Raw genomic sequence first — 26,888 nt, 5'->3', positions numbered from 1 at the left:
TCCTAATGCAGCTGCATTTCACCCAGGGATGAAGTGATCCCTATATATATAACTTTCACATCAGTTTTTATAACCGTTTAAAGTGCCTCAAGATGAGATGTGGGATGCAAGTTACCGTTTTATTAGTGTCATCACAAAGTGCTGCATTGTACAAATCAATTGTAAGCTAAGAAGAAAAGTGATTTCGAAGTGATACTTGAAGATAGGGAGAGATTTTGGGGGGCTTAGGAGGGATTTAAAATCCTGTTTCAAGAATTTAAAAGGAAGATGGCAAAAAAAAGGAAACAAACTAGCATGGAGTAAGGTTGTATAAACTGAGTGGACATGTGGGACAGTGGGTAGCAAAAATGTCAGAGAAATGAATGGCAGAGAATTAGTTTTAAGTGACTTTGGAGTGGAAGACATGGAAAGAAAAGGAGAAAGGGAAGCCAGGAGTAAATAGAAATGATCGTGATGGTAAGCAGCAAGCAAAGACCTCAAGAGGACACTCAAAGGAAGACCCGAGTCTCTTGTTTTTATCACATGGCTGAGCCATATAACATGGATGTGACTTTTCAGCCTCACTTGGCACTATTAAACATCTTTGCTGTGTTATTAGTGTTATGTCTGAGACTTTCAAATGTTAAGACAACTTGGTGTCCAAATCTCATTGCATTCTCATATTTAGGTATCTGATGGTGCTGAACACCCTGTACCTCAGCAGAGGGAGTTGCTTAGAAGTCTACATAATGGGACAGTTCCCTGGGGAAATGATTTTATGCTAAAGACTCTTAGGGAAAGTGATGGCTGTCTGGAAGGGCAGTTAATTACTCCAAGTTGAGAGTCCCTCAGGTTATTTCTTGCTTCTGAGGTCTTTATGTGTCTCTGTGTCCCTCCCTGCTGACTTGCGGTGGTGGCTGCTTCGATGGCCCCTGGAAGTCACCTCTCAGGTTAAAGAGGGTGCAAAGGTGTCTCCTCCACTGCAAACTGTTAGTGCTTTCCCTGTTGTTGAGGTGCTATTTGCATATCTGCCTTCATGTTATTAGCATGAGTGAAACCATTGTGCTACATATCTAGCTCTGATGAGATCTAGATGTAAAAACTGTTAATACAGACACAGTGTTCCCAAACCTGTAAAGTTTCGTGCTTGGTAAACCTGCTATAAATCTCAGGCCTACCAGTTTTACCAGTAGCCCATTAATGTAGGAAAGGAATTCAGGATAATCCCTTTCACCCAAAGGGGAGTTACGTTCCTAACTCCCTGCAGGAATAACACACCTTTCTTCTTTCTTCTTGGGAAATGCAGCCCTTGCTCAAGATAAAAGGTTGACAAGAAGTCTCCCATCTGAGCTGTGCAGAATTTGGTTATAGCAGGGAACAAAACAACTGTCATAGTGGTTGAAAGAAACAGTTTATATAGTCCCAGACTATGTCTGAGCAATAGAAATGTCAGTAACTCAGAAGGGAAAATTATATAAGGGGTCATCTAACCAGGAAAAATTAATCTCATAACACTGTCTTTAGTTTGGTTACATTTATTCTGTTCTGGAGAATCCGTTTCCAAATCCGTGGTGGTAGCAGCGAGTAGTCAGCTAAGACTCCAGCTCGGTATTGATCCCACTCACCTCCTGATCCCAGTGTCCTTTGGCAATGAATTTCATAGAATGCTTTAAGAAAATACTTTATCAGTTCAGATTGCCTTCCTTCTTTTTCATTCCTCCCTTTTCATTAATCTCCCTGTCCTTGTGCTGCAAAGTAGAGTGAATAGAAGTTCCCAATTTCCTATTTTTGTATTACCCCTGATTTTGTACCCTTTTTATCATAACCCTTCTGTATTCATCTGCTCTCCAAGGTAAACAGTCCCAATCTTTTCATCTCTCAGCATATGAGATTTTTTTCATGTCCATAAATAATCATGCTTCTCACTTTCAACCTTTCTAGGAAGTCAGAGCATGAATGGACATCATCTGACTATTATTCACCAAGTGTAAAGAATGACACATAAAGAAACTACTCATGAGCTTGAAAGGATCTTTTTTCTATTGACATTTGAATTATATTCAGCCACAGTAGTTTAAAAGGTCCATATTTTATTGTACTATTACTGGTACCACAATATTCTGCAAAAGCTTAAGGTTTATTAAAATAACGCTTTGACAGCTTTATTTGTTCTTTGCTTGCAAAACATAACCTTGTCCCTAATAGTAATTATATGGCATGATATAAAATAATTCCAATGAAATTCTACTTTTGAAAACCTTATTATCAGGATTTATTGAAGAGTATGCACCATAGGGTAGTAAAATCATAGAAATTCATTGTATGCTTATGTTTTATTTTATTTATGATATATTTGTACTATAAATGGTAATTTTACTGGTGCATGGTACAATTACCTTTGTGTTATTATTGGAAGTCTTCTGGAAGAGTCCTACAGAGTGGAAGGGAATGGGGTAAACCATTAGACCTCTATCTAAATGCATTGCCTCAAATAGAGTTTTCAGGAAATGATGCTAAATGCCTAAATAATTTCAGAGACACCGATATCCTTTGCACAAAAATTTATGTCATCCTATAAATAAAACTTTAGAATTTTCCCTTTTAAAAAATTCTGGTGGGTATAATGAAACATGAAAGGTTGCAGAAAATTGTATCCATCTTTATTAAATTGCATGGGACTCTTTCCTTAGGGAATATGAAAAGTTTTTTATTTTTCCATGATCTGCACCAGCCTGCTTGCAGTAGTGAAGTGAGATGATAAGCTACTAGTTAAGGTATTAACCTGTTCCTTTCAAGCTATAGATGTGACCCCCTGTGTGCTGTGAATTTCCTATGTGACCTTGGAAAGTCATCTTTTCTCATATTTACCAATATTTTCCAACAATTTAGCACCTATACCCTACGTTAGTCTAATTTCTTAGCTCCAAACTAGCTTTGCAAATGCCATTCAGTGGAAACCTATCAGCATTTAGTATTATATAGCAGCTGAGGGACAATGGAGTGATGGGTTTAGGTACCAGAAATTTGTGATTTGTTCTGTCCAGACCAGATTTCTAAGGGTATTAGCAACTGAGGAGCAACATTGCCGTATTTTCATGGGCAGTTGAAGGAGTCGGGCACCTAATTCCCACCAACCTTCTCTCTAACCTGCTTATGTACTTCTGGCCCAGAACTGGATGCAGTACTCCAGATTATGTACTTCTGAAGTGCTTTAAATCTCCTTCTGTAAAATAAGAATAAGAGTTACACAGATAAGCATCCTAAAGACTATGAGATGTAGGGGCAGGAGAGTAGCAGTGGCCATTGAAGTATCTCAGACTGGGCTGCAAGAAGCAGCTGAAACACACTAGACCTGTCCTCATACAGTTTCAGCCTGAACTGAACTTTCCTACAGATCCCATCAGCCTTCATGAGTGCGCTTCTGGGAAGACATCAGGGTGGTGACATGGCTTGTCGGTGACATGACAGGTGTGTGGGGCACAAGGAATGGATCAAGACCAGTAAGGCAAGGATGAAGTTCTCCCACACAGTGTCTACAGCTGCCTTGAGCATGCCTCAGATGCAAGACATGGTCAATGTTTCCTTCCCAGGAGTATTCTCTGATTCACCTTTCACAAAGCTCCAGAGCAGCTCCTGAGACTAAAAGATGTTATTAAACCCAGGGTTGAGCTGAGCCTCCAAACTGACCCTAAAATGCCAGGTAGATGTTGTTCTGGAAGATGCAGCACAAACTGTCATCCCAACAGTTTTCCCTCTCTTGAAGGAGAGAGTAAGACAAGGACCCAAAGTTAATGTAAAGCATAGCACCAGACTAACCACCTGCAAAGCCTGTGAGCCGTACCAAGCTGTTACTCTGCTCCCAAACAACACTTGCAAGAGTGAGACCTATTCTATCTAACAGATCAGCTTGGGATGGCCACTGAAGCTCACTGATGTGGCTGCACAGGAAAATGCACTCCTTTCCAATGACTTCATTAATCATCTTCTCTAACACTCCCAGATATTTTATCTTAAGTCTAGTAAATTAGATTTAAAGGGTGAGAAATATAGGGGGAATAAAAAAGTAAGCATAAACAGTGATTTGTTACAGACAGATGAATAATAAAGGTTATCGCATAAAGTTGATGTAAACTCAATAGATGGGGTAATTATGCACCTTATTTATTCCAGTTGCTATTTCTTTCACTGCGTTGCGCAAAGGGATATGTGAATCTTAAATAAAAAATACAGTTTAAAAAAACAGGGAGAAGCACCAAAACAGAAAATAGAAGAGACAGAGGGAGAGTGGCAGAAAGGCAGAAACAAGATGAAATGCTGGTGTCTAGACAGGAAAAGGGAAAGGACTGTAGTCTCTAGGTCTTAGCACTGATATTCGTGGACAGTGATAAGGTCCCAAGCTAGAAAATTAATTTACTTACATGGTTTTCTCTTGACAGAGCAATTTCCTCCAAACAACTTTTTAGGCAGTTCTGCGTTCTTTTGTGTGAGGAAGGACTGTCCCAGTGGTTTGGTTTTATTTGGCTTGTTAAAATGCAGCTACTGTGGACTAAAAGAGGACCCTTAGAGGATCTGGGTAAGACCCAACAGCAGACCATTCCTGGTTTCAGGGGGTTAGTTTTCTGCCAGCTTCAAGGGTTGAGCTAGATCTGTGAAGGGTTAGCCAGGAGCTGGTGTGGCACGAAGGGAAGCAGGAGAAGGAGCCAGCTGGCATGGAGCAGGCTGGGCAGGATATCCCCTTTGGTGGCAGCTGACTGCTGGAGTCTTCCTCCGGTGTTGGGCACCATGAAAGCAGTTTGTGAAGAATCAGAGAAAGTGTTGGGAGAGAAAGACTGCAAGAAAATGTCTCCGTTTCAGCCCCAGAATAGTCAGAGCACCCGCATGGTCTGTGGGAAACAAGCTCAAACCAGCTAAACACTAGTGATGGACTCAAAGCCAAGTCCCAACTGTGCTCTGAACATCTGTCATGTTTCCTGGGTAAACCTCTGTCTCCTTATTTCACTTTACTTACCTCCTAAATAAATCAAAAAATGGATCAGAGATTTGCACTTCGGTCTCTACCGTGTGATATATGCTTTGGGCTACTGTATCAGTGTCTCTGATAAACATTTAATTTAATACACAGTGGGACAACTCTAGGAGGAACAATTAAGATGCAATCGTATGGGGGGAGGGGGGGGAGATGGTGGTTGATCACAGAAATGTGTGATAAGGTTTTAAGTCCCTGCTTGCATATGGGCACTGAAAGATTTCGGTGAAGCAGGGGCAACTTCTGAGGGGCCTCTGGGCGAGATGCAAGGAAGGTCAGCAGCAACAGCTGTGTGCAGGAGACTTTGGACATACCTCCTGGGAAGATCTGGTAGATGAAGGGAATATGGAGGCCACGAGGAGATCATCACCTTGAGCTCCCAGAAAGGTGGCTGGAGGGCTTTTGCATGTGTGGATGTCAGTTATATCTCGCTACTGGTAGAAAAGTGAAATGGAAAAGAGGAATTTGTTTCCTCTCAAGCTTCAACTAAAAACTGAAAAAAAACCCTGAGAATTCAACTACTGTGAGACAATATTGGTGCTTGTCAATATTTGTGACTGAATTATTATCTAGCCTTAATAATTAATGATTGTCATTAACTGCTGCCCAAACAATTGGAAAGCAGTAGGTAAATTGTCCCTGACTTCTTTTCTACCAGCAGAGCAGGACAGTAGTGCATAAAGACAAACCCACCATCGGGTGCACTGGGCTCAGCAGCCTTTTGGTCTCACCAAGGGAGATCCTGCTTGTGGGTCAGTTGTGGTGGCTCATATGCCATGTGGCTCATGTGGGAGGAGCTGTGGCTCCTGCAAGCCTTAAGCACAAAACTATGAGCCGTGCCCTCTCTAAAATCACTCTTCTCGGCCTAACAGCCCTTCTCTGTGCTGTTGACAAGTTGCCTTGGACCCACCTGTGAACACACATAGTTTTCCAGGTCTTGCAGGGTTGCAGCAAGACAGTGCAGCTGCTGCAGGCTGGTTCAGACCCCTGCGTTACCCTGGACGTGGGAGCAGCACTGAACCAACACTGCCAAAAGTATTTCTGCAACCCTGCATTGACAACTTCAGTGAGGCCTTTTTGGTCCTGTACTCATCCCTTCTCAAAGAAGTCTTCACTGATGTTTAACTAGCAAGTAACAAAAAGCAAATATTAGAGTATGAGCACAGAAAGAGAAGGTTAAACTGAGCATCTCAAATTACATTTTAAGCATTACAATATCCAGTAATGAAAGCATTTGTATTGCATTCTGAACTGTAACTTGGATTACATGCCCAGAGTGAGATAATAGAAATCACCTTTGGTGTCTGCTGAGGAATAAACCCTTGGCTGTGCCTTTTCACCCAAACTGCAGGAGTGGCCAAGAGGGGAATGGCTCAAACACGTGCCTTTAGCCAGTGGAAATACACTTATATGAGCAAAGTCGTATTTTTGCCTGGGCCAGCAGCACATTACACTTCTCCCCTCCTGCTGTCCTCTGAATAAGACAAAAAAGGAGAGAGAGATAAGCGAAGGAACTGGGCACCGATACATGTCTAAGATGCAGTATCCTGGAAGCTGACTTAGCAAATCTTATTCGAGGGGGAATCTGTTTGTTTGGGATGATCATTTAGAAAATGACAATACTCCCAAAAGATTTCTTCGTAGAGGAGATAGAGTCAAAGATTTGAAAGCAGAAGTTAAGCCATCAACCATTTTTGACTGGTTGCAGTGTATTAAAATCTCTTTAAAAAAAAAAAACAACAAAAACAAACAACAAAAAAACCCAACAAAACAACGAAAAAACCACCCCCACACCCCCCAAACCCTCATGGGTGAGATTTACTTCTTCAGTTATTCTCTGCAATTTTTCACCCATTGCAAACTGAGATTTTTTAGATCTCACTTGGGCTGCAGGAAGATTCCTCAGCTCTGAGGAGCCAACTGAGCTCCTCTGAGCAGCCAACTGCAAAAAAACACTGAAATATGATAAGCATATAAGAGCATTAAATGGTAGCATTCTCCATCACCCACAGCCTCTGTTAGTTGTGCTTCCAGGCCAGATGAAGCTAGAATGTACGTACAGCTGTTCTGAGTTGTAAAATACATTTTGAAATGGGATCGATTCATCTGCGTTTCATGAGATTGAATTAAGCAAAAAGAAAAAAAAAGTATAAAGACTTGTCTTTTTTCCAAGTATTTAATAAAAATATTCAGTCTCACTGGAACATAATAGAGATGTGCTTTCAGCACACAGATGTGCAGTAGTGAGAGCCACGTTTTATGTAAGCTGCTCATTCTTCTGCACAGTGTTAAGAACTGAATGTACTTTCATACTCTTTTTTTGGCCTTGACATGAACTAATGTCAAAGCAAATGAAGACCTAGTGGTAAATCCTTTTCAGCACTGCTAATGATTGTGGCCATTGCAGAGCTGTTACAGACTGTCTAATCATCTTTGTGAAATCAGGCTTTTGATATGTAGACCTTGTATTCTGAATTTTGATTTCTGCAGCAAAATTTGCTGGCGTGACTCAGTATTTAGAGGAGCAGAAAAGTGTGTAGGTCACATACTGCAGAGTATATTCAAAGGTTTTATGGTGAGCTTCAGTGGGTGAAGTTATTAAGGGTATAATGAGTGATTTGCACAGAATTACATGGGGAAAAATTCACACCAGCATCTCCTATCTATAAAAATGTATTTTAGTAGAAAACAGATTTACAACTGAATATTTTTTTTGCATGCCCAAGAGCAAATGAGCCTGATTTTCTTTTTCCAGTTCCATTGCTTGTTTTATACTTAGGGGTTTTTATTTTGGCTGCCCAGATTTTACAACCACAAATGTGCCAAAACTCTTGACTGGTTCCTTCAGGTTGAATAATAAGCAACATAAAATGTCTCATTTCTTCAACACCTGCACACTCCATTCCTTAGCATTTTGCAAATTTAAGAGGTGCAGATACGTGTTTTGACTTTGATCTTGTAAACCAAAACTGTTCAAGTGGTAGATCCTGATCTAGATCTGGGCAGGAAGGAGGTGTTGCCCAGGTTTCCCCAGAAACCCACATTTGTCCAGGTGATCCTCTGTTTTCAGTTCTTCCTCCAGTTGCTCTGGGAGCAGCTGCACATGCAGGCAGTGCTGGTGCTGGGCAGAGCCGGACCTGACATGCTGCTTTCCATAAAATAAGCCCATGGAGCTTGGTAAAAATTGAGGTACCATACTGTCAACATGCATTGGTCATCTCAGAGGTTGGGTGCGTAACTGTGTGTGTGACTGCTGGAGCGCACAAAGTCTATTTCACTGGAGACACTTGAAAATTTATCGTCTGGTTTTGTGTAGCTGACATTTATTTACTGCTGCTTTAGTAATTGCATGGGGTGGATCTGCCTCTCCTGCACAAAAAGCTTCAGGTCTTACATAGTCCCTCTCATGAACACAATTTTCTTCCATTCCCTCATGCTCACCTATCCCTACTGTCACTCCCAAAATAAAGAGGGACTCTTCTCTTGTCCAGCTGATGATTCCCCCACCTCTTCCATGGGGGAAGGATACATCTTACCCAGTGAAAGCTGTTTGAAAGGGGAAACCTAGTCCAGTGTCATCCATGTCCATACTTCTAAATAGTGGAGAGGCAGGCACAAGGTGACACAGACTGATTCCTCTCCTCACTGCTTAGTACTAGCCTTCTCAAGAAAAGATTTGTCTTGATAGGTAACTGAAACAGTCCAAAACAGGCCTGAAAGTGGATTAAAATTAAAGAGTGAGCAGTCTGGGGTCTGGTGCTTGAAGCTACTGCCTGTATCTATTTTATTTAGCTGCACAGACATACCTGTAGCTGTTTATGCTCCCTCTGTTAGCAGCCACAAGAGAAAAGCATTGTCAGTAGTTGATTTATCCCATCTATTTTAGACAGTACTTTAAGGTAAGGTGAAATGAATCACCCTTTGGAAGTAACTGCATCTCTATTGACTATGGAGGGAGTCTATATAATGGAGTTCAAATGGCTAAAGGTAGGAAGGGGCACCCTACCTGTGCAATGGCCTTTCAGTAATGAGACCTGCACTGGGGTTTTCCTGGCAGAGCTTTCCGTGGCTTACATGTGGGACTTTTCACCACAAGAAGTGTCAGAGCAGGAGAAAACACAGTGCATGCTCTCTGTGAGCCCATTTCCACTCTACTTTATCTTCACCTCTCCCCAACAGCTTACCCTTGGGGGAGGATAGGACAGAGGACCACAAACCTGCATGAGCAACTTCTCCTGCTGCATGGAGATGATTAACACTTCATCCTGGTCACCAAGCAGCTATGCAAACCTCAGGGTCCTGTGGAAGCAGGTGGCTTTCTTTAAGAGACTATTTTATTTTCTGGTGCTATAAAAAATACTTCAGAGTGATGACAGTACTTTTAAGCAACAAACAGCTACTACCAGTCTCTTTGCTATTTCCTTATAATTAAAAGAACTTCTAATGCAAATTAACAAAGTGTGAACTTTTTTCTCTTTCTGCTCAGAAATCGAAGCAAAGGAAGCGTGTGACTGGTTACGTGCAGCTGGATTTCCCCAATATGCTCAGTTCTATGAGGGTAAGTAGGTTTTTCTCCCCTTTGTGCGGTACTGAAAGTGCACTGGGCCCTTGCCAGGAGAGCTTGCAGTCGGCCAACTTTACATTTGACTGAGTTATGGCCATGGCTGGCTCTTTCACAAAGCCTCAGCTGCTGGAGTCACACCAGTGCCTATAGAAAAGTAAGATTTTTGCCCTCATAGCCATGGGAAAGAAGAAAAGAGGGACATAGTTTGTGTAAATCTCAAAGGTTAACAAAAGCAAGTACAAAAAACCCAAATATATAGGTTTCTTTTTTTAACTTCCTGAACTATGTCTAAAATAAGATTGAAAGCACTGAAAGTTACTGAAAGTTTCAATCTTATTGAAAATAAGATGGAAAACTCTGCAAAGTTACCAAAAGTGAATAATCTGAGCTGCATTTTACATTTGCAAAGCAAGGAAAGCCAATATTTTGGTGCTGACTCAAAGCAAATGGCCATGTCCCCTTCCTAGCTCTAAAGTCCGTGCCCAGGGAAGCGGAGTCCCCGAGGGCAGGGTGAGTGGTTGCACTGCTGCTGCGTTCAGGGGCAGTTTGGGGACTGGGGCTGGGATTTTCCTGGTCTCCCTAGCTCAAGGCTAAAAGGGAAACTGCAGCTGATCCTCATTTTTCCCAAACTGCATATTCTTTCTGCCAGAGACACGGAGCCAGCTCAGGTCTGCTCAGGCTTATTAGCTGAAGCGCAGCTCCGCCAAACGCCGTTGGACACCTTCCAGGGTCAGCTTGGGTCTGGAGGCAGCACGGCTCCACGCATGGAGCGATGGCCAAGAAACCTTGTGGGTCAGAGCCAGCTCTGCTGAGAGCTGGCTCGGACACCATCCATCCCCACGCATGGGATGGACGAGGACACCTCTGCAGCTTCTGATGGCCAGCTGAGGTCCCTCAAGGCTCAGGTGCTGGCTCCTGATGGGCCACTCAGGTGCCCAGGTACCGGGAGCACCATGCAGAGATTCTTAGGTGGCTCCTCAGGAGCCAGCTGGGCTCTATTAAACCCAGCAAGGAACTAAGACTAATCAGCCTGCCAGACGAAAGCTGACATAGGTGTGCGTCTACCACAGTCCCAGTAGTACTTTTGTGTCTGCCTTGTAACTGGAGTATCTTAGATACTGACTCCCCAGAAAAAGGAGAGCCCACTGCCTGCTGAATCCAAAGGGATGTTCCCCCCAAAAACCAGCCTGTGCTGGGCTCCCACAGTTCCCATACAGTCAATATGCCCTCTAGACAGTCTGCATCTTGGAAAACAAGGTCCTTTTTACAGGCATCTGTTATGTCAGCGTTAAGCACTAGTGTCTGGAACTGCTGGCTGTAGTTCCTGTACCCCAGCGTCCTGCTGCGGTACCTAAGCATGGCAGAGCAGTCTGGAGAGCAGCCACAGCGCTGGAACCCGTCCCACCGTTATGCATCCCACTAATGTGTTGCAGCCATGTCACTTTTCATTACAAATGTCAGCTTCCAGCACACTAGTCTGGCTTTTTAGCTAATACTGGGGGGTTATAATTCAGCTTATTTTTTTTGTCTCTGTTACTCGAGTAACCCTTTGTCTGAAATTGTTGTTACTGGGAGTTGTGTGAAAAGCGAAAAGTGCAGAACATTTCTGTTTCATGGGAAAAGTCTGTCTAGCAAATAATTCGTTAAGTCACTGCGATGGGAATGGAGAACCTTGTTGCTCATGTGGATAAAGGAAGTGTGGTGGTAATTCTCTGATCTCAGTCATTTGCGCTAGGCACTAGAAAGACCAGCTAGCAAGTGAGTATCTTGTTAAAGCCTAAACAAAATGATCTTGCTGTCTCTTTGGTGCACAGGACGCTCAACAATATTTTTAAGAGAAAAAAAATAATAAAGTGACTGAAAAGGGAAACAGAGCTGAGTAAAATTGGCCATACTAGATTTCAGTGAGCAAGCACGTGCAAAGCATTTTAGATGTAAACAATGTGTTTTCATTTGAATAGCAAGCAGTCATCTTAATATTGTGTCTCCTTTTATAGACTCCCAGTTTCCCATTGACATTGCTGCAGTAAAGAAAGATCATGATTTTCTTGACAAGGACCTTGTAGAACCTCTTTGCAGGTAAATAACACCTAACGTTTCTTTTCTGGTAATTTAAAAACATGACCTGATTTGTTACTGTTAGCATAGCCGCAGAAGCAGCAGCAGAGATGTTTGCTTTTCCACGTGAATTAAGCAATGCTATCTATAATGATACCATTACGAATTCATTCCTCTTATGGAAAATCCTGGAGTAGGACCCACTACACTCATAGAAAACATCACATGATCTAAGAAGACCCAAATCCAATGGATTTGAAACATGCGCCTTTTAGGAAAGAACTAGCAGTAGTACAAGCAAAACCTGAATAAATGAAGGAGACACATTTGCATTGCACATGAATAACTCTTATGCCCGAGCACAGCAGAAAAGACGAAACTTCATTGCACAGAATTCAGCAAGTACTTTCTCTGGCAGCAGACGTGGTTTTCATGCTGCCGTGATTCCCTCGATACTCTCCTTTTGGCATCAGTAACAGAAGTGGGACCAGAACCCCACAGAACGACAGCTGCTACAACTAATCACTGGTTTGCCCCTCCCAGAGGGCTTGCGTTTGCTGTTTATCTGGCTTTTTATACTCTGCCTGTGATGAATATACCGTATTGCATTGCCCAAGTACTGTCCCCCAGGACCCAAGAAGCAGCAATTCTGTGGTAGTTTTGCAAAACCACATTGCAGAGGCATTGTTCCCCTCATCTTTCTCCTGCACTCAGCTCAAGCTGGGTTCTGCTCCTCTCCTCTTCAGCAAGGACAAAGGAGCCTCTAGCCCCTAACCAAGCAGGCTTTATTACATGTTATGGAAACTTGCACAACACCAGCATAAAGATAATTGGACAAAACTCTATTTCCCCTTCTGCAACTGTGGCTAAAGTCATCAGAGAGCCTATGGTGTTCCACTGAACATTGTACTGTGCATTGCAGGGATTAATGAGCCTGGGATAGAGCACTGCAGAGAAGGTTTCTGAGAATTACAGAAAATAGGGCTGGAAGAGAGTTCATCTAGTCCATCTCTCCATCCTGGGCTATGCCCTCCTTCCTGGAGAATCTAGGTAATTCCTGGGTGTAGCTGTCAGCTTTCCCAAAACTCCCTTGCTGCAAGTCAGACCCATTGTTTCTCATTTTGTCTATTATGGTTATAGGGAACAGAATATTCTCTTTCTCTGTGTAGTAGCTTTTGTGTCTGAAGACAAATCAGTAGGGAAGACTTGGATCCTTCAATGATTGCTCTCAAGGATGCTGAGGAGCAGAATAACTGCAGACTCAATCCCCTGCTGTTCTGTACAGCTTGTTGGGAGGGATTGGTGTGCCCATGATTAAGAAACCTTCTTCCCACACATACCTGCATCCCCCTACTTCAGTCTAGCATGGTAGAAGACATATTTTGCTGTAGTTTGGGAACTGGAAAGTGGTAGTGGTAGGAAGTTGAGATCTCTTCCCCTCTGCCCTCTCCTATGAAGTTGAAAGACCATCCAAAAGTGCAAGTATGATGTCTGTCGCCATCCCTTTCTCCTGAGACCAAACAGTGAGGTGCAGTCACTGCATAGCTCTGTGACTCTCCTTAGTCTTTCTTCTCTGAAGTAATTAGCAATGGTAGTACTTCAATTATGGTCACCGTGCATCCAGCACCTACACAGCTAAATGGGAACAGCTCACCTCTTGCTCCTCCAGCCTCTCTGTAGACTCACAGATACACCTACAAGAATTACACTAGGCTGATATATTTATGAGGATTTCTTTGTGAGCTGAGCAGCTAGAGACTGGTGGGGTTTTTCTCTTTTTATTAAAAGATCAGGCTTTGGAAAATAAACTAGCAGCTGGAGAGATGCACTTATGTGACAGATGCTTTATATTAGCCTAATTCAAGTGATACTGCTGAGACCTGTAGTACATAAGCATAGACATAGATCTTTCTGAACTATTGTATTCAAAGACAAAGGGGTTTATGGCTGTCTGGTAACTTTTTCTTTAATGATTTTATTCAGAAGACAACACCTGTTGACTTTAATTTTTGTCGGGCATTTTTAAACATTTTAGAACTAAAAAATGAATAGCACCTCATAATAATACCAGGTAGAAATACAATTATTATGTACAGGTTATGGTTTTCAGATTGCAGACATTTAATTTGCGGTAACTCAGCAGCTCCAAACCTTTAGCCAAGAGAGACCCGTAAAAAGCGATTGTGCCAAATGTCAAGATTCAGGTTAATCAGAAACAATAAACAGTGCCAGCCGCTTCCCCCAGTACCAGCTTTGTTGCTGTAGTAGCTATCAAACCAATATCTTCCAAGTTTTCCAGTGCACTGGAAATCCTCACAGCTCGGCTGACCGCTGTGGCCGGTCTTCTACCCTTGCTTTCTTCTGCAGTGGCACTACCACAAGGTGCAAGCCAGTATATCATACGAGAGCCGCAGTCTGTGAGGCACTTTTATGAAATAGAAAGTTAAAAAAAGGTTGGTTATTATTTCTGCATGCACCGATTCCCAGGTCGGGAGCCAAACTTCCGTTCCTCAAACACCCAAAACTGCCCTCGAAGCTACGGCCAAGCCTTCACACTGACTAATAGTGCATTCAGCCCGTAGTACTGAACAAAATGGGCTTCTAATTTTTATTTGGAGGATAATTTTAAAGCTGGAATGCCAGAGTGGGTAATCAGTTTGAGGAGAGTTTTAGCTCTGAATGGTAATGGTTCTAGAATAAAGACTGAATTTATCTGCTCTTGTGGATTGAAATCAGACTCTGAACCTCATTTTATAATCAGTTTCCTTATGGCATTGCAGTATACAAGACAACATGAGGTACAAATGCAGAGGAACCTTTTCTTTTTCTTTTTTTAAGGCAGCTGGTAATATTTTAGTCAGAAAGCCTAAGACTCCCTGTTGTAAGGGATTTCAGTGACCTTTCTGAGATATTCTAACACTCCTGCTGTTTACAATATCATTTGAAAATTTGGCAAAGTAAAGACCAAATTTGAGGCCTTTGGGTTAGAGGCGTATCTATCAAGAGATTCCACTCGGATTTTATTGAGTAACGAACAATAGAAAATTGCTATGCAATCTGCAGGCGAACGCTGTCAGCCTGCCAAAATAATAATTGGGCATGAAAATTTTATAGTTGGATCTCTGTGTAGTTTCCAAAATAGCAGCAACCAGCTCTGCTCTGGGAACTTTTGTGGCCGGTGTGATAAGAGGCTGAGAAGGAAAAGCCAAGCCATGTTGTACTTTTTGTGTTCATGTAAATACAGTGACTAAGAATATAAAGAACGCATGTAACAGTCTGATACATAGGTCCTTAAACCAAGCTCTTAAAATTTGAACTGTGCCAAGCAGCCAGCAGCCTCTTTTTCCATAGCTAGTGTCTTTTAGATAGCTTGTAAATAATTCGAAGGTCGCTGTACATGGGACATCCGACCATTAGTTTTGAAGTGGTGATTGTGTAGTTAGTTCTGCCTGCTGAGTTTTATTGCTCTAGGTACTGTTAGGAGATAAGCCTGGCTCCCCACACGAAGTACAGAAGGCCCTGCTTTGAAGTCAGTAGAATGGCTCCTGCTGATCTCAAGAAGAGTTGACTCAACTCGTGTGAATGTGTAGCCTATAAGGTACCTCACTCAGTTGCAGCCATGACAAAAAGTGATAGGACTGGAAAACAGTATATTCTCTTCATGCCCAAAACCAGTGGAGAAGGAAGAATGATAAAACAAAGATACAGTGTCGTGTTTCCCTCAGACAGGAGTTTACAGAAGCATATAATGTGTTTGCCTGGTCATGATCCATAAGAAACAATATTTGCAGATCTGCAGAGGTTGAAGAGACCATGCTGTCCATGCTAGCCCTCCTTATGGTGCCTCCTGCTGCAACACTGGTTGGTGCTCCTGGCTGCATTCCCCACCCGCTGCTTGGAAGCAGCTGCTGAACAGGTCCATGGGAATGCATGGAGCTCTGAGTCACTTTAAAGTTGCCTTCTCATTATCTGATGTCTCTTCAAGCAGAATAACAGGTCACTCACCAGGCCTTTCAGCTAATCAGATCCTGTGTTGCTACAAGCTTGTATTTTGTAGAATCATAGAATAGTTTAGGTTGGAAGGGACCTTGAAGATCATCTAGTTCCAAGCCCCCTGCCATAGGCAGGGATACCTCCCACTAGACCAAGTTGCTCAAAACCGCATCCAGCCCAGCCTTAAACACCTCCAGGGATGGAGTTTCCACAACTTCTCTGGGCAACCTGTTCCAGTGCCTCACCAACCTCATGGTGAAAAATTTCTTCCTAATATCTAATCTAAATCTACCTTCTTCCAGATTGAAGCCATTTCACCTCATCCTATCGCTACATGCCCTAGTAAAAAGTCCTTCCCCAGCTCTCCTGTAGGCCCCCTTTAGGTACTGGAAGGCCACAATAAGATCTCCCCGGAGCCTTCTCTTCTCCAGGCTGAACAGCCCCACCTTTGTCAGCCTCTCCTCACAGGAGAGGTGCTCCAGCCCTCTGATGATCTTTGTGGCCCTCCTCTGGACTGACTCCACCAGATCCATGTCTTTCCTATGTTGGGGGCTCCAGAGCTGGATGCAGTACTCCAGGTGGGGTCTCACCAGAGTAGAGGATGCAAAAGTCAGAGATTTCCTGCTTCTGAAAAACTTCCATCATAAGGGTCAATTAGTACAGGACTGGGGTTGGGATACAGAGCCCTAAATACCTGTGCCTAATGCCATCTCAGATCTCCTAAGGTATCTTAAGACTTCTCCATAGGCTGGCTGGACCAAGAGTGCCTGCAGCAGCTGAAGGTGAGGCTTGGTACTCTATGGGATCAAAAATAGCATCAGACATCTCTGTTTGGGCACCTGAATCACTCTGCTGGTGTTTAAGGGACATTTTTAACATAGATATGATTTTTCATAATAGAGATAACTGTTAAACCACAGAGGTAGTGTTTACCTGGGATGGCCTGGAGAAGAAATAAAATTAACATCAGTGAAACACTTGCTGTAGTAAATATTTTGCTGGCTTCCCCTGAACACTGCAGAGCTTTCCAGACAAGCATTCAAATGCATCTGAGATTATTTGGGTTTTATATAGCCACTTCTCTTGCATTTATTTAATGTGTTTTTTCCTACCTTTTCTCAAGTCCAGATTTTGTGTTTTGTTAACATTGCAAACAGATAGTCTTTTCCCATGTTTTTAAGCAGTGACAAGAAAGTGTAGTGCTTCTCTCACTTTGACTGGGATATTAGTGACAGCCTTTTGTAGCCAGATACTTTTATATTTTTTTTTTTAAAGATTTGTGGAGGACTTGGCTGTCAGTCATCTTACAAATTTAAGCAGATGAGAAAAGCTTTCTGCCACCGCTGGCACATCAACAAGGCATAAGCAGTTGAAACAGACTGGCTTTGATTGGAGTTGTTAGTACCAGGCAAGCTCACAAATATCATCATTAGTTCTCTAATTTCACTGGCAAATCTTTCCACAGCACTGGAAGAGCCCCAAAAAACATGGTGATGTTTTCTAGATGGGTGAATTTAAAACTTGAGGTTGAGCCCCTGGCACCCAGTAAAAAGTAGTTTTGTTTCTGCTGAAGTGAGTTCTTCATAGCAAAGCCAGGTTAGAAAGCAGCCAGGACAATGATGCAGCTTCCCAAGCTCCCAGTTTAAGTAATGACATTCACTTTTATAGAGCTGACCTCTCAGTCTCTGCTGAAATGATCTCGGTCTCAAATGCCGTTAGTGGGGAAACGATGGCTTTGGATGGTCTTGTTGGTTTCACCGTGCGCTTTCTGCACCTCTCCATGCTGAGGAAGCAACCCTTTTCAATACCACGGCACTCTCTGCTGTCGGCTGGACACGTCCAGAGGTACCTGGGTGCAAACAGGGTGAAGGGTACATCAAGGGCTGTCACTTCCTCATCTTCCCGCTCCTGAAATGCGTGGCTTGGTCCTCGGTTTTTAGAAGGCAAATGGCACCACAGTGAATGGAAGTGAATGGAAGGAGCACTGGTCCCTGTGCAGGGTCTCCAATCTGAGCCTCCTGTTCACCTTTCAGAGGAAGCTGTCTCCACAGGCAGAAAGTTGAGTTTGGAGTCCTTTGAAAATGTGTCTGTTCCTCTGTATATTTGGAATCAATATCGATATGCAAATTTAAACATTTTACACTCAAAAGAAGTGCTGAACATTATTCAGCCCCAGGGCCCCAAGAAAATGCAACTTTGGGTTGGGAAATTCCATGTTTGGGCAAAAGATGAGCTTTGCAATAATAGATGTAATCCCTGAGGAGGAGGATTTGTGGGCAGAAGGCTGAAGATATAGCTACAGAGCCACAAAGCCTGAAATTTATTGCAAGAACATTACTGTCATGCGTGTGGGGTGTGCTTGTGCATACATTATATTGACATTAAAATGATGAGCACAGGACTTTTCTGATATAGCATAATGGGTTTATAGGCTTGAGTTAGGGAGGAGTATTTTATCTACAAATGAGCAGGTGATATTTTGTGAGGGATTTTTTTTTAAGGAAGATCCACATTTGGTGGGCTGGTTCTCTATTAGTGGTGGCAATTTGAAAGGATTTCTAATATTAGAAGTCCCAGGGAAGAATATGTTAATGCCATAATGTTCTTATGCTATGTGAGAGATTACATTATCGATGTGATACTTTTTTTCATGTGTCCTTGTAACTTATCACATACATTTCCAATGTTATCAGTTCTGAAGATTTGCAGCCTCTTCCTGAGGCCCAGAAGCAACAGGGGCAGCTCTTGCTGCAAAGACACAGGAGATGTAGGCAGCCTTCAGAAGAGTGTTGTGGGCACGTGGCTTTCTCACTCTGCTTCTCTTTATTTTGAAATTCAGCCCTAAATCCAGAAAATGTTCAGTCAAACATATTTCACTCTGAGCCTCTGCTTTTAGAAGATGGATGGTTTCATGAATCAGGACATTTAAGTATAAATAAAAACTGATCAGCTATGATTAGCGTGGTAGGTTCTCTATTGAAAGCTCATGTTTTCTTGTCTTCTGACTGCACATGAGCACACACACACATTCACTTTCAATCTTTATCATTTCAGTTGTCATTTCAACCCACTATTGTCATGGGATAGCCTTGGATTTAAGGAGCAGAAGCTTTACAGAGTCCCTGATAACATGATTATGAACATGATCAAAAATAACTAAAAATATTTATTTAAAGATATTAGGTTTCTTACACGTTGGGTGTGTTAACCTGTCTATAAGATCCACAGGTATGGGAAAGGAACTACTGGCTGTGGAGAAACGTTTAACTAACTGCTCTTAAGTTCTTCTTTATGTCAGTTTTTTAAAGGAGGTGCTAACTGCCTAAAGTGAGGAACTGCATCTTTTTCTTTGGTCTTTCACCAGTGCTTTGAAATACCCATTTTAGACCAATTACGTTACCGTCCTGCAGAAGGCAACTTGCCTCCTTCTCCTGTCATTTCCCCAGCCATCAGATGTCTTTGTTTATACCTGTTTCCTTTGCTAAGTACTTAAATGTCTATGAATTAAAAAGCAATGGATAAAACCTGGCTATCAAGTAATGTGAAGCTAAGATTTCTTTTTAATGCAGTGGTCTTATAGCCTGGAATAATATGACCAGTATCGTTTCTGAAGCCTGTTGTATGCAGTTGGCACCCTACAGGCAGATAAGAGAAAAGCTTTTGAACTTAGGAGAAGTCGTGCCCTTTAATCAGAGGCTGCTAATCTTTTGAATTTGCTTTGCCTTGTAGACGACTGAACACACTGAACAAGTGCGCCTCAATGAAACTCGATGTGAACTTCCAAAGAAAAAAGGTAAGGAAACTTCATGAAGTGTGCTGGCTTTGCCCGGGCTTTTGTGATAAGACCTCCCCAATTTAGCCTTTAAGTCAGTAATGCTCTTAAAAGTAAGTTAAGTGTATTTGACTTTGAACACGAGTGTCAGCATTATCTGGATGCATGATAATGTGAATTGCTGAATCTTGAAATTAGAAATAAAATAGAAAAAAACTGTGGCTAATATAGCAGGAACAATACTACGTGTGTTAAAAGGGCACACACAGTACTTAAAACTTTATGTATGTGCAATTCAAGTTAGCGGGTGAAAAGACAGTGCGGTTTCATTATGCTGGCTTGTTTGCCAGTGCCATGTGAGTATACAATGGAAAATCCTGCTCGGAAAAAATGGAAGCTGCTTCGATGAAAACAATAGCTTTTCTTTATTTCTTGTACTGACTTAATCCTGGTTAAGAATATGAAAATAAACTCTGTCATCCGTACAAGCTCCTGTGCAACATGGAAATTATTTGAGCTGAAAGGTTTTCAGCGAGGACTGCAGAGACTGCCTATTGATTTTGAGAGTTTTGTAACATGTCCAGCATTAACTGTTGAATGTTTGGTTTTCTGGTCACAAATTCCCCCAAGCCCTTCAGTAGTGTACAATGGTAGTTGTCGACTCTGAGAAATCTTGGTGTATGTTTTTCCTTCATCAGAGTGTTTGTCTAATGCTTTTTAAAAACTACCTTCAAGAGTTGCATTTTTGGTGTCTTTACAGATTCAGCCTATTCATACTCTGTTCACTGTTTGAGGGAATTGAACAAAGAATGGTTTTAATGTCCAGATATTCTGCCTTTGGCACATGCCCATTTGTTCCTATGCATATGTAGCCTCTTTAGCTTGCATTTTGTCCATCCACTGGAGCCACAGGGACCTTTACTCTTCACTGCTTCAGACCTGATGGGCTTTTCTTGTCTTTGATGAGTGCCAACGCTTTCCACATCAAACACCCATATCACACCTGAGAGAAGGAACAGTAAAATACCCTGACTACACGACAACTTTGTGATTTGGGCAGGTAGGCACTATAGGAAGAGGCTGAGGTCCTTCATCAAATGCTAACTCAATCGATTGTGTCATTGACCTGCTTGGAGCGGTGTCTGGTTTGCGTCCATGTGCCTGTGTCCTTGTGTTCAAGCAGAGATACTAAAGCTGCACAAGAGACAGAATTACAAAAAGCAAGATATAGGTGAACACTGATTGTCCTCTGGAAGCTGTTTAGTTCCTGTCCTTCTTCTCTTCAACGAGTATTTTGGGTTTGGTGTGAGGTTTGTATGCTTGCTTGCTTGCTTCTTTGAGTGTCTGATTATGTGTGGTTAAAAAAATGAGGATTTTCTTGGTATCTTTGTTTTTATTCATTTTTTTGTGCCACTCCTCCCTGTTCTGAATGGATTGAAGCCCTCAGCATCTCTCCTCGCAGGTGACCATTAATTTGCTATGGAAATGAGACTGCCCTGATTGGTACTCTTTCAGGGGGACAGAGCCCAGTTGGGTCCATACCTGCACGAGGTCAGGGAGAAGCAGAGCACAGAAAAATTTGAAAAAGAAGGGATGAAGGAGATTTGGGATGACAGATAAAGGGCATGTGAAAATAGAAGAGAATGTCGGGGAGAGAAGAAGAGGGAGGAGAGACTGCTGACAGAAGGAAATGTAAATGCAAGTGTAAAAGCTGGAAATTGAGGCTGGAATTGAACACTAAACCAAGTAAACTTTTTTGCTGTAGATACTGCCTTTCCTAATAGTCTCTATGGTGATCTGAACAATGAAATGCAAAATCAGCTTGCTTTGGAGGTTCAGCATAACAGGTTTGCACAGGACTAGCGCAGCTGCTTGAGTGATTCATCAAAATACGACCAAGCGAGCTGCCAGGCAAGGTTACTGTGAAAGCCAGCACAGGGTGAGTGTTCCCCACCGCCTGCTCGCCCACCCCATACATTCACGCTGTAGGCTGCTCTCTTCCCCTTGGCTTCATTGAGATGCATACAGAAATCCTCGTGTATGTGTTGCAAATATGTCCGTAAGCGATTTGGACAGACAGAGATTAGCCTTTGGATTAACTGCCTTCTGCAGCTGTCGATTTATGAGAATTCCTGCCCCCAGCTGGAAAAATGTGGCAGAATTCCACTGCAAATAAACCCACTTTTTGCCTTTTGTTAGCATCCCTCTGTATCTTAGGCAAGTACACCCTCAGTCAAAAAGCTGTACTATTTTACATCAACTGTGACAAATCTGTGAATCAAAACCTCTTTCTCTTTGGCAAATGTTATCAGTCACTCCTCGAGAAACTTGCCCCTTCTCGTCTTCCCAAACATAATGGTATCAAGTGGACTTTTGAATACGCTCCAAAGCCGCACACTTGATTTCACCCTAGGTCAGTAGAAGTATACAGTCACTGCTCCAAGATGTCTGCTGTGCCTGTGTAAGATGAATCGTTGCTTTCAGACCTACTCTTGATCCACTGTCCCCATAGCTGGTGACATGTCAGTTGGCCAAAAGTGCTCTCTGCATTTTTTTTAGGACAGTCTCGTTTGTCAGAACACTCTGATATCTAACAAGAACAGTGGGTCATTCAGGATGTTCATGGCTTCCAGAATTTCTACTGATTCCATCAAAAGAAAAGCACATTATGTCACAGGACTCATAGTGCAGCCGAATTCGGAGTAGGTCACCACGGCAGCATTTCAGTATCCAGATATTTCATTTGTCTGATTTTGCTTCTGATGAGACACAAGTATGTTTCGTTACCAATTAAAAAAACTAAACTAAATCTTTTTTTGATTGAGCTCCAAATTTCGACACCAAAACCCCTCTGTATTTTCTGAGTGGTTCTTGGGCAGAATGTAATCCTATCTTTGTTGTAGTTAGAGGCAAAACTTGTTTACTACCAATATCCATTTCTGTTCATGTCTACTTTCTCAAAAAAAAACGCAAAAAACAACCAAAACTCAGAATTTATTTTCCTCTAAAAATGATTTAAAGTATATTCACCACTGAACTGATATTTATTTCTGTCTCCTACTCTGTGCTCTCCACTTGGTGTTTTTCACAATGTCTCTACCACTTTGGCTAGTTTAATCGATTCCAGCTTGTAGAAAATACAGGCTAAATCCTGTCGGTTCACACAGTAATGTCAGTGCAGCTACAGGGATTTGTGTCAGCCAAGAATCTTCTTTAAGGTCCCTTTGGCATGTTGGGACGTACAACAAATTAAAAAAATATATTTTTATCCTATTGGCTGGTGCCATCAATGCTTCAGCAATGGTATGCTTTGTAGATATAATTACCGCTACTAAATATTTAGAAGTACATACCCTTGTGGTTTTTAAAATATCCACTTTGTGGCAATACTAAGACCACAATAGATGGATTTTTAAGTGCCTGAGTCTGTGCAGTCCTCCGCTCCGTATATTCATACAGCAAACTGTGGAGCTAAAATGAAGGCAGAGCTGTCTGATGTGCCATTTCTTCCCTGCAGACAAAATGGCCAAAGCAGTATTAGCCTTTTCCAGCCCCTTTCCTGCTGCTTCACTAACTGCTTAATTTTTTCTTTAGCTAGCAGCAGAACTAAGATCTCCATTCATTCCTGTGAACTAACATCAGCTGCAGGAGCACTGCACACCTCAACATTAACAGATAATAGAGGAACAACTAAACCAAAAATTTCATAGCTATATTTTGGTTTATGGTTTGGACATGATCTAAAACATCTGGCTGACTTGAAGTGATAAACTGGTGTCCTGGTTCCGGCAGGGATTGGGCAAAAGTTTATGGCACACTACTGATCCCAATCTCCATCTTTTGAGGTTTCACATTATTTAAGGTTTTGGGGGTTCTGGTAAAATTTGTTTTACATTTTTCAATTAGACAGGCCAGCAGAGATCTAGTCAGGGACGGGAGATAACTTTACCATCAAAACTTCATAGAAAAATACTTCTAATAATAGACTTAAAATGAGATTTTTTCCAGTCCCAAAATAGTCTTTCTGGTTTAGCACCTCATTTTAGTCTGACAGCCTGTCATATTTTACTGCCTTCATACTGCTTCCAAGAATGTGAAGAGCTGTTTGGATGTCATGTAGGTGAAGTTAGTTTGTTCTGCCTTAAAACAAATGTACAAGAATAATGCAGTATAAACTCGGTTCAAAGTCAAGGGAAGGATACTCATTAGCAACCGTGGGCTTTGCATCCTTAGAGAACAGCGAGTTCGACACTGACTGTGCGCTTCTTGCTGGAGATGTATCTTTTTTGTTTAAGCAAACAGATGAGAAAAATGTCATAAGGAGAGCTTTTTTTTATCCAAATTTTTTTCAAGGCGCATGTTGTCTGCATTGCAGAGTAGCTCCTGGAGCTGAGCACAACTCTGCATGCCCCAGGCTGAGGAATGAGACCAGGGAGGGCTGTGGGGCTGCTGCTGCCTCAAGAGGGGTCGGGGGAAAACAGAGACAGTGGGACAGGCTGGAGGTCATCAAATTTGGGGTGCCTCTGATGGCAAAGGCAATGAAGACAGAGGTTGCCACTGCAGGGAAGCTCACCTCAGGTGTAGATGCTGCCCCATCCACGACTGAGCCTGGCTGCTCCTCCTCCCCACACCTCCACGGCTGCCTTCGCTGCCTGCCTTTGCCTGCGCTCAGACCCACCCTAAGCAATACCTCCAAATATTATTTTTTTACTGTTATTTTAAGCATCGTGCCTATTCATCTGTAGTTATGTTCCTGAAACATAAATCTTGTTAGATGTACCTGGTCTGTGAAGTTTATAGACGTTTACTTAGTTCTTACTTCAAAACTAAGCGCAGCACCGGATATTTGCTGTCTTGCTTTCTTAAATGGCTCACATTGCTGTAGTACCCAGCTCCTTCCCGATCTGTACCGTGTGTATCTTAACACCATCCCTGCAAGTCAGGTTCCCTCTACGTGGACCTTTCAAAACCCTTTTTTTTTTTTCTAAACAGTCACTATGTGCATCAGCCCTACACAGTTCAGTATGCAGGCAACCTGCCCCACAGAAGCCAAGAGGTATTGATGGGACTCATGAGCTCCCTAAAATAGAGCAGACTTTTATCCCTTACTTGTTAAGATGCTGACGGCAGTCTTCACAATTAAATGAAAGAGGCTGTTATGAAAGGATTGATGATCTTTCATAAACTAGGTTGAGGGAGACCTTACCACCTGTTCTCAACATGGAGCAGCCATTAATTCAAATAACAAGTAAAAGCACCTGCTTTTAACATGTGCCACTTGCTGTTTTCCAGAGTGAAGATTCAGATGAAGAAGACCTCTGTGCTATCAGTAATAAATGGACTTTCCAAAGAACCAGCAGACGATGGTCTCGGGTGGACGACATTGATGCTTTGCTTCACCGATCAGACAGACATGGATCTTCTGGGGACATTAAAATGAAAAATACAACAAGCAGCGAGAGCGTCCTTACAGATCTGAGTGAACCTGAGGTCTCATCTATTCACAGCGAGAGCAGCGGGGGAAGTGACAACAGGAGTCAATCCGGCACCAGCAGCTCTGCCAGGGAAACCTGCGAGGGCTCCGGCCAGCATGATGTAGAAAGCACACTGCTGCAAGACTCCACTGCGATAAACACCACCCTGTCTCCCAAGGACAACCTGAAGAATGACAAACCAACACGAACCAAAGCAAAAACCTTTCTAAAACGCATGGAGACACTAAAAGCAAAAGGTGTGCATGGAAAACTAAAAGGCTCAGGAAGAACAGGTCCTTTAGAGATAAGTGGACCTGTTCTCCAGTATGAGCCGAAATCCTTGAAAGACATGCACTGTGTACAGATAGTCAATGGCGATCTCCAAAACTTAGGACAAGATTCAGTCAAAAGAGGACTTTCCTTTTCTGCCAAATCCAGCAGTGACAGCAGTCAGTCCGAAAACAGCAGCAGTGGGGTGAGCACACCGTGTTTAAAGGAACGGAAATGCCATGAAGCAAACAAGAGAGGTGGGATGTACCTGGAGGACCTAGATGTTCTGGCAGGAACAGCCTTACGGCAAGTGGTGGACCAAAACCGCAAAAATGAATTTCATTCCCAAGAGAATTTGGTTGTGCATATTCCTAAGGACCACAAACCGGGGACCTTCCCAAAGGCACTTTCTATTGAAAGCCTATCACCTACAGACAACAGTAACGGGGTAAACTGGAGGACAGGCAGCATCTCTTTGGGAAAGCAGAACTGCTCTACTCCAAAAGAGTCTGGATTGATGGCTTGCTGTCCTAAAGAGAGCAGAATTAGTATTTATGACAATGTGCCAGGTTCCCACTTGTATGCTAGTACTGGGGACCTCCTGGACTTAGAGAAAGATGTCCTTTTTCCTCATTTAGATGACATTTTGCAACATGTCAATGGACTCCAGGAGGTGGTAGATGGCTGGTCAAAGAATGTGTTGCCAGGTCTGCCAGTTGATGATGTGTCGGTCAGGGAATCTCCATCATTGCCTTTCCAGTCGCCCACACAGATCACACTTGATTTTGAAGGAAACTCTGTCTCTGATGGCCGGACCACACCGAGTGACATGGACAGAGATGGAACATCCTTGAATGAATCAGAAGCCACTGGTGTTAGGGACAGGAGAGACTCCGGGGTGGGAGCATCTCTCACAAGGCCAAGCAGGTAGGTAGCAAGATTTTGTACACAATTCCATAGATTGTGAAATACCATATAATGAAGTAGAGGCTCTCAGCCTGGGAGTCAGAAGGTGCAGCATACCATACTCATCCTGTATGGGAACGGAGACTTCCCAAGGAAAGGTGAGACTGTGGGTGAAGGGACATTCTAGGGAAATTCTTAGGTGGAATCAATGGAGAACTGTTTTAATAGAGCAAACTAGGGCATTTTTTTCTCTCTCAATCCATTGATTATGTAGTAGGACCCTGTACATGTTGTGGGATGTATTTTCAATTTGTCTTCTAAGTTATGCACCCCAGCATTTATGCATCAGTAGGCTTTGTACTTCAAAAACGTGTCCCGTTGTGCTTAAAGAGAATTTCGCTATGCTGCCACAGTCCCTTACGTGACTGGATGAAATGATGCTATACGATTAACTTCTTAACAAAAGTGAAAAGCAGGGTTTTGTTACTAGTTTGCAGACCTGTTTTAAGTCAGAGGGATGAGTTCCTGTTGAGCCAAGGAAGCACAGCCCTGGGTAAAGGCCTTTGCGGATCCATACTGCTGTGTGTAGGGTGGCTTTGTAGTACAAAAACAGTGAGAAAATACCTGGCATTTTCTGATCTGCTGTTAGTCTTGTCACATCCTCGCAGAGGATTCTGCCGTGCCATGGTTTACTGCTGCCCATGCTTGCTCAGCACCATCACAAGCAAGTGAACTCGAGGAAACTGCTGAGTAAATGAGCAGTGCCAAAGTTTTTAGGATTTGAGCCAGAACTCATGTTTAGCAAAACAAGAAACTGAAATGAGGGTTGGTTTTTTTTCCCCCCCA

The 26,888-nt window shown here is 42.6% G+C and overlaps 1 protein-coding gene across 1 annotated transcript in view; it reads left to right on the top strand.

The window, feature by feature from the left end:
- Nucleotides 1-26,888, top strand: part of STARD13 (StAR-related lipid transfer (START) domain containing 13) — a 120,798-nt gene that overhangs the window by 75,411 nt on the left and 18,499 nt on the right. The window contains exons 2-5 of the mRNA XM_009888392.1: nucleotides 9,492-9,563; nucleotides 11,567-11,648; nucleotides 19,350-19,413; nucleotides 24,685-26,063. Of these exons, the coding sequence (XP_009886694.1) occupies nucleotides 9,492-9,563; nucleotides 11,567-11,648; nucleotides 19,350-19,413; nucleotides 24,685-26,063 (1,597 nt within the window). The remainder of the gene's footprint in view (nucleotides 1-9,491; nucleotides 9,564-11,566; nucleotides 11,649-19,349; nucleotides 19,414-24,684; nucleotides 26,064-26,888) is intronic.

This window comes from Charadrius vociferus, unplaced genomic scaffold (genome assembly GCF_000708025.1).
Source record: "Charadrius vociferus isolate BGI_N301 unplaced genomic scaffold, ASM70802v2 scaffold16, whole genome shotgun sequence".
NCBI lineage: Eukaryota > Metazoa > Chordata > Aves > Charadriiformes > Charadriidae > Charadrius > Charadrius vociferus.
This window is presented reverse-complemented; position numbering and strand designations above follow the sequence as displayed.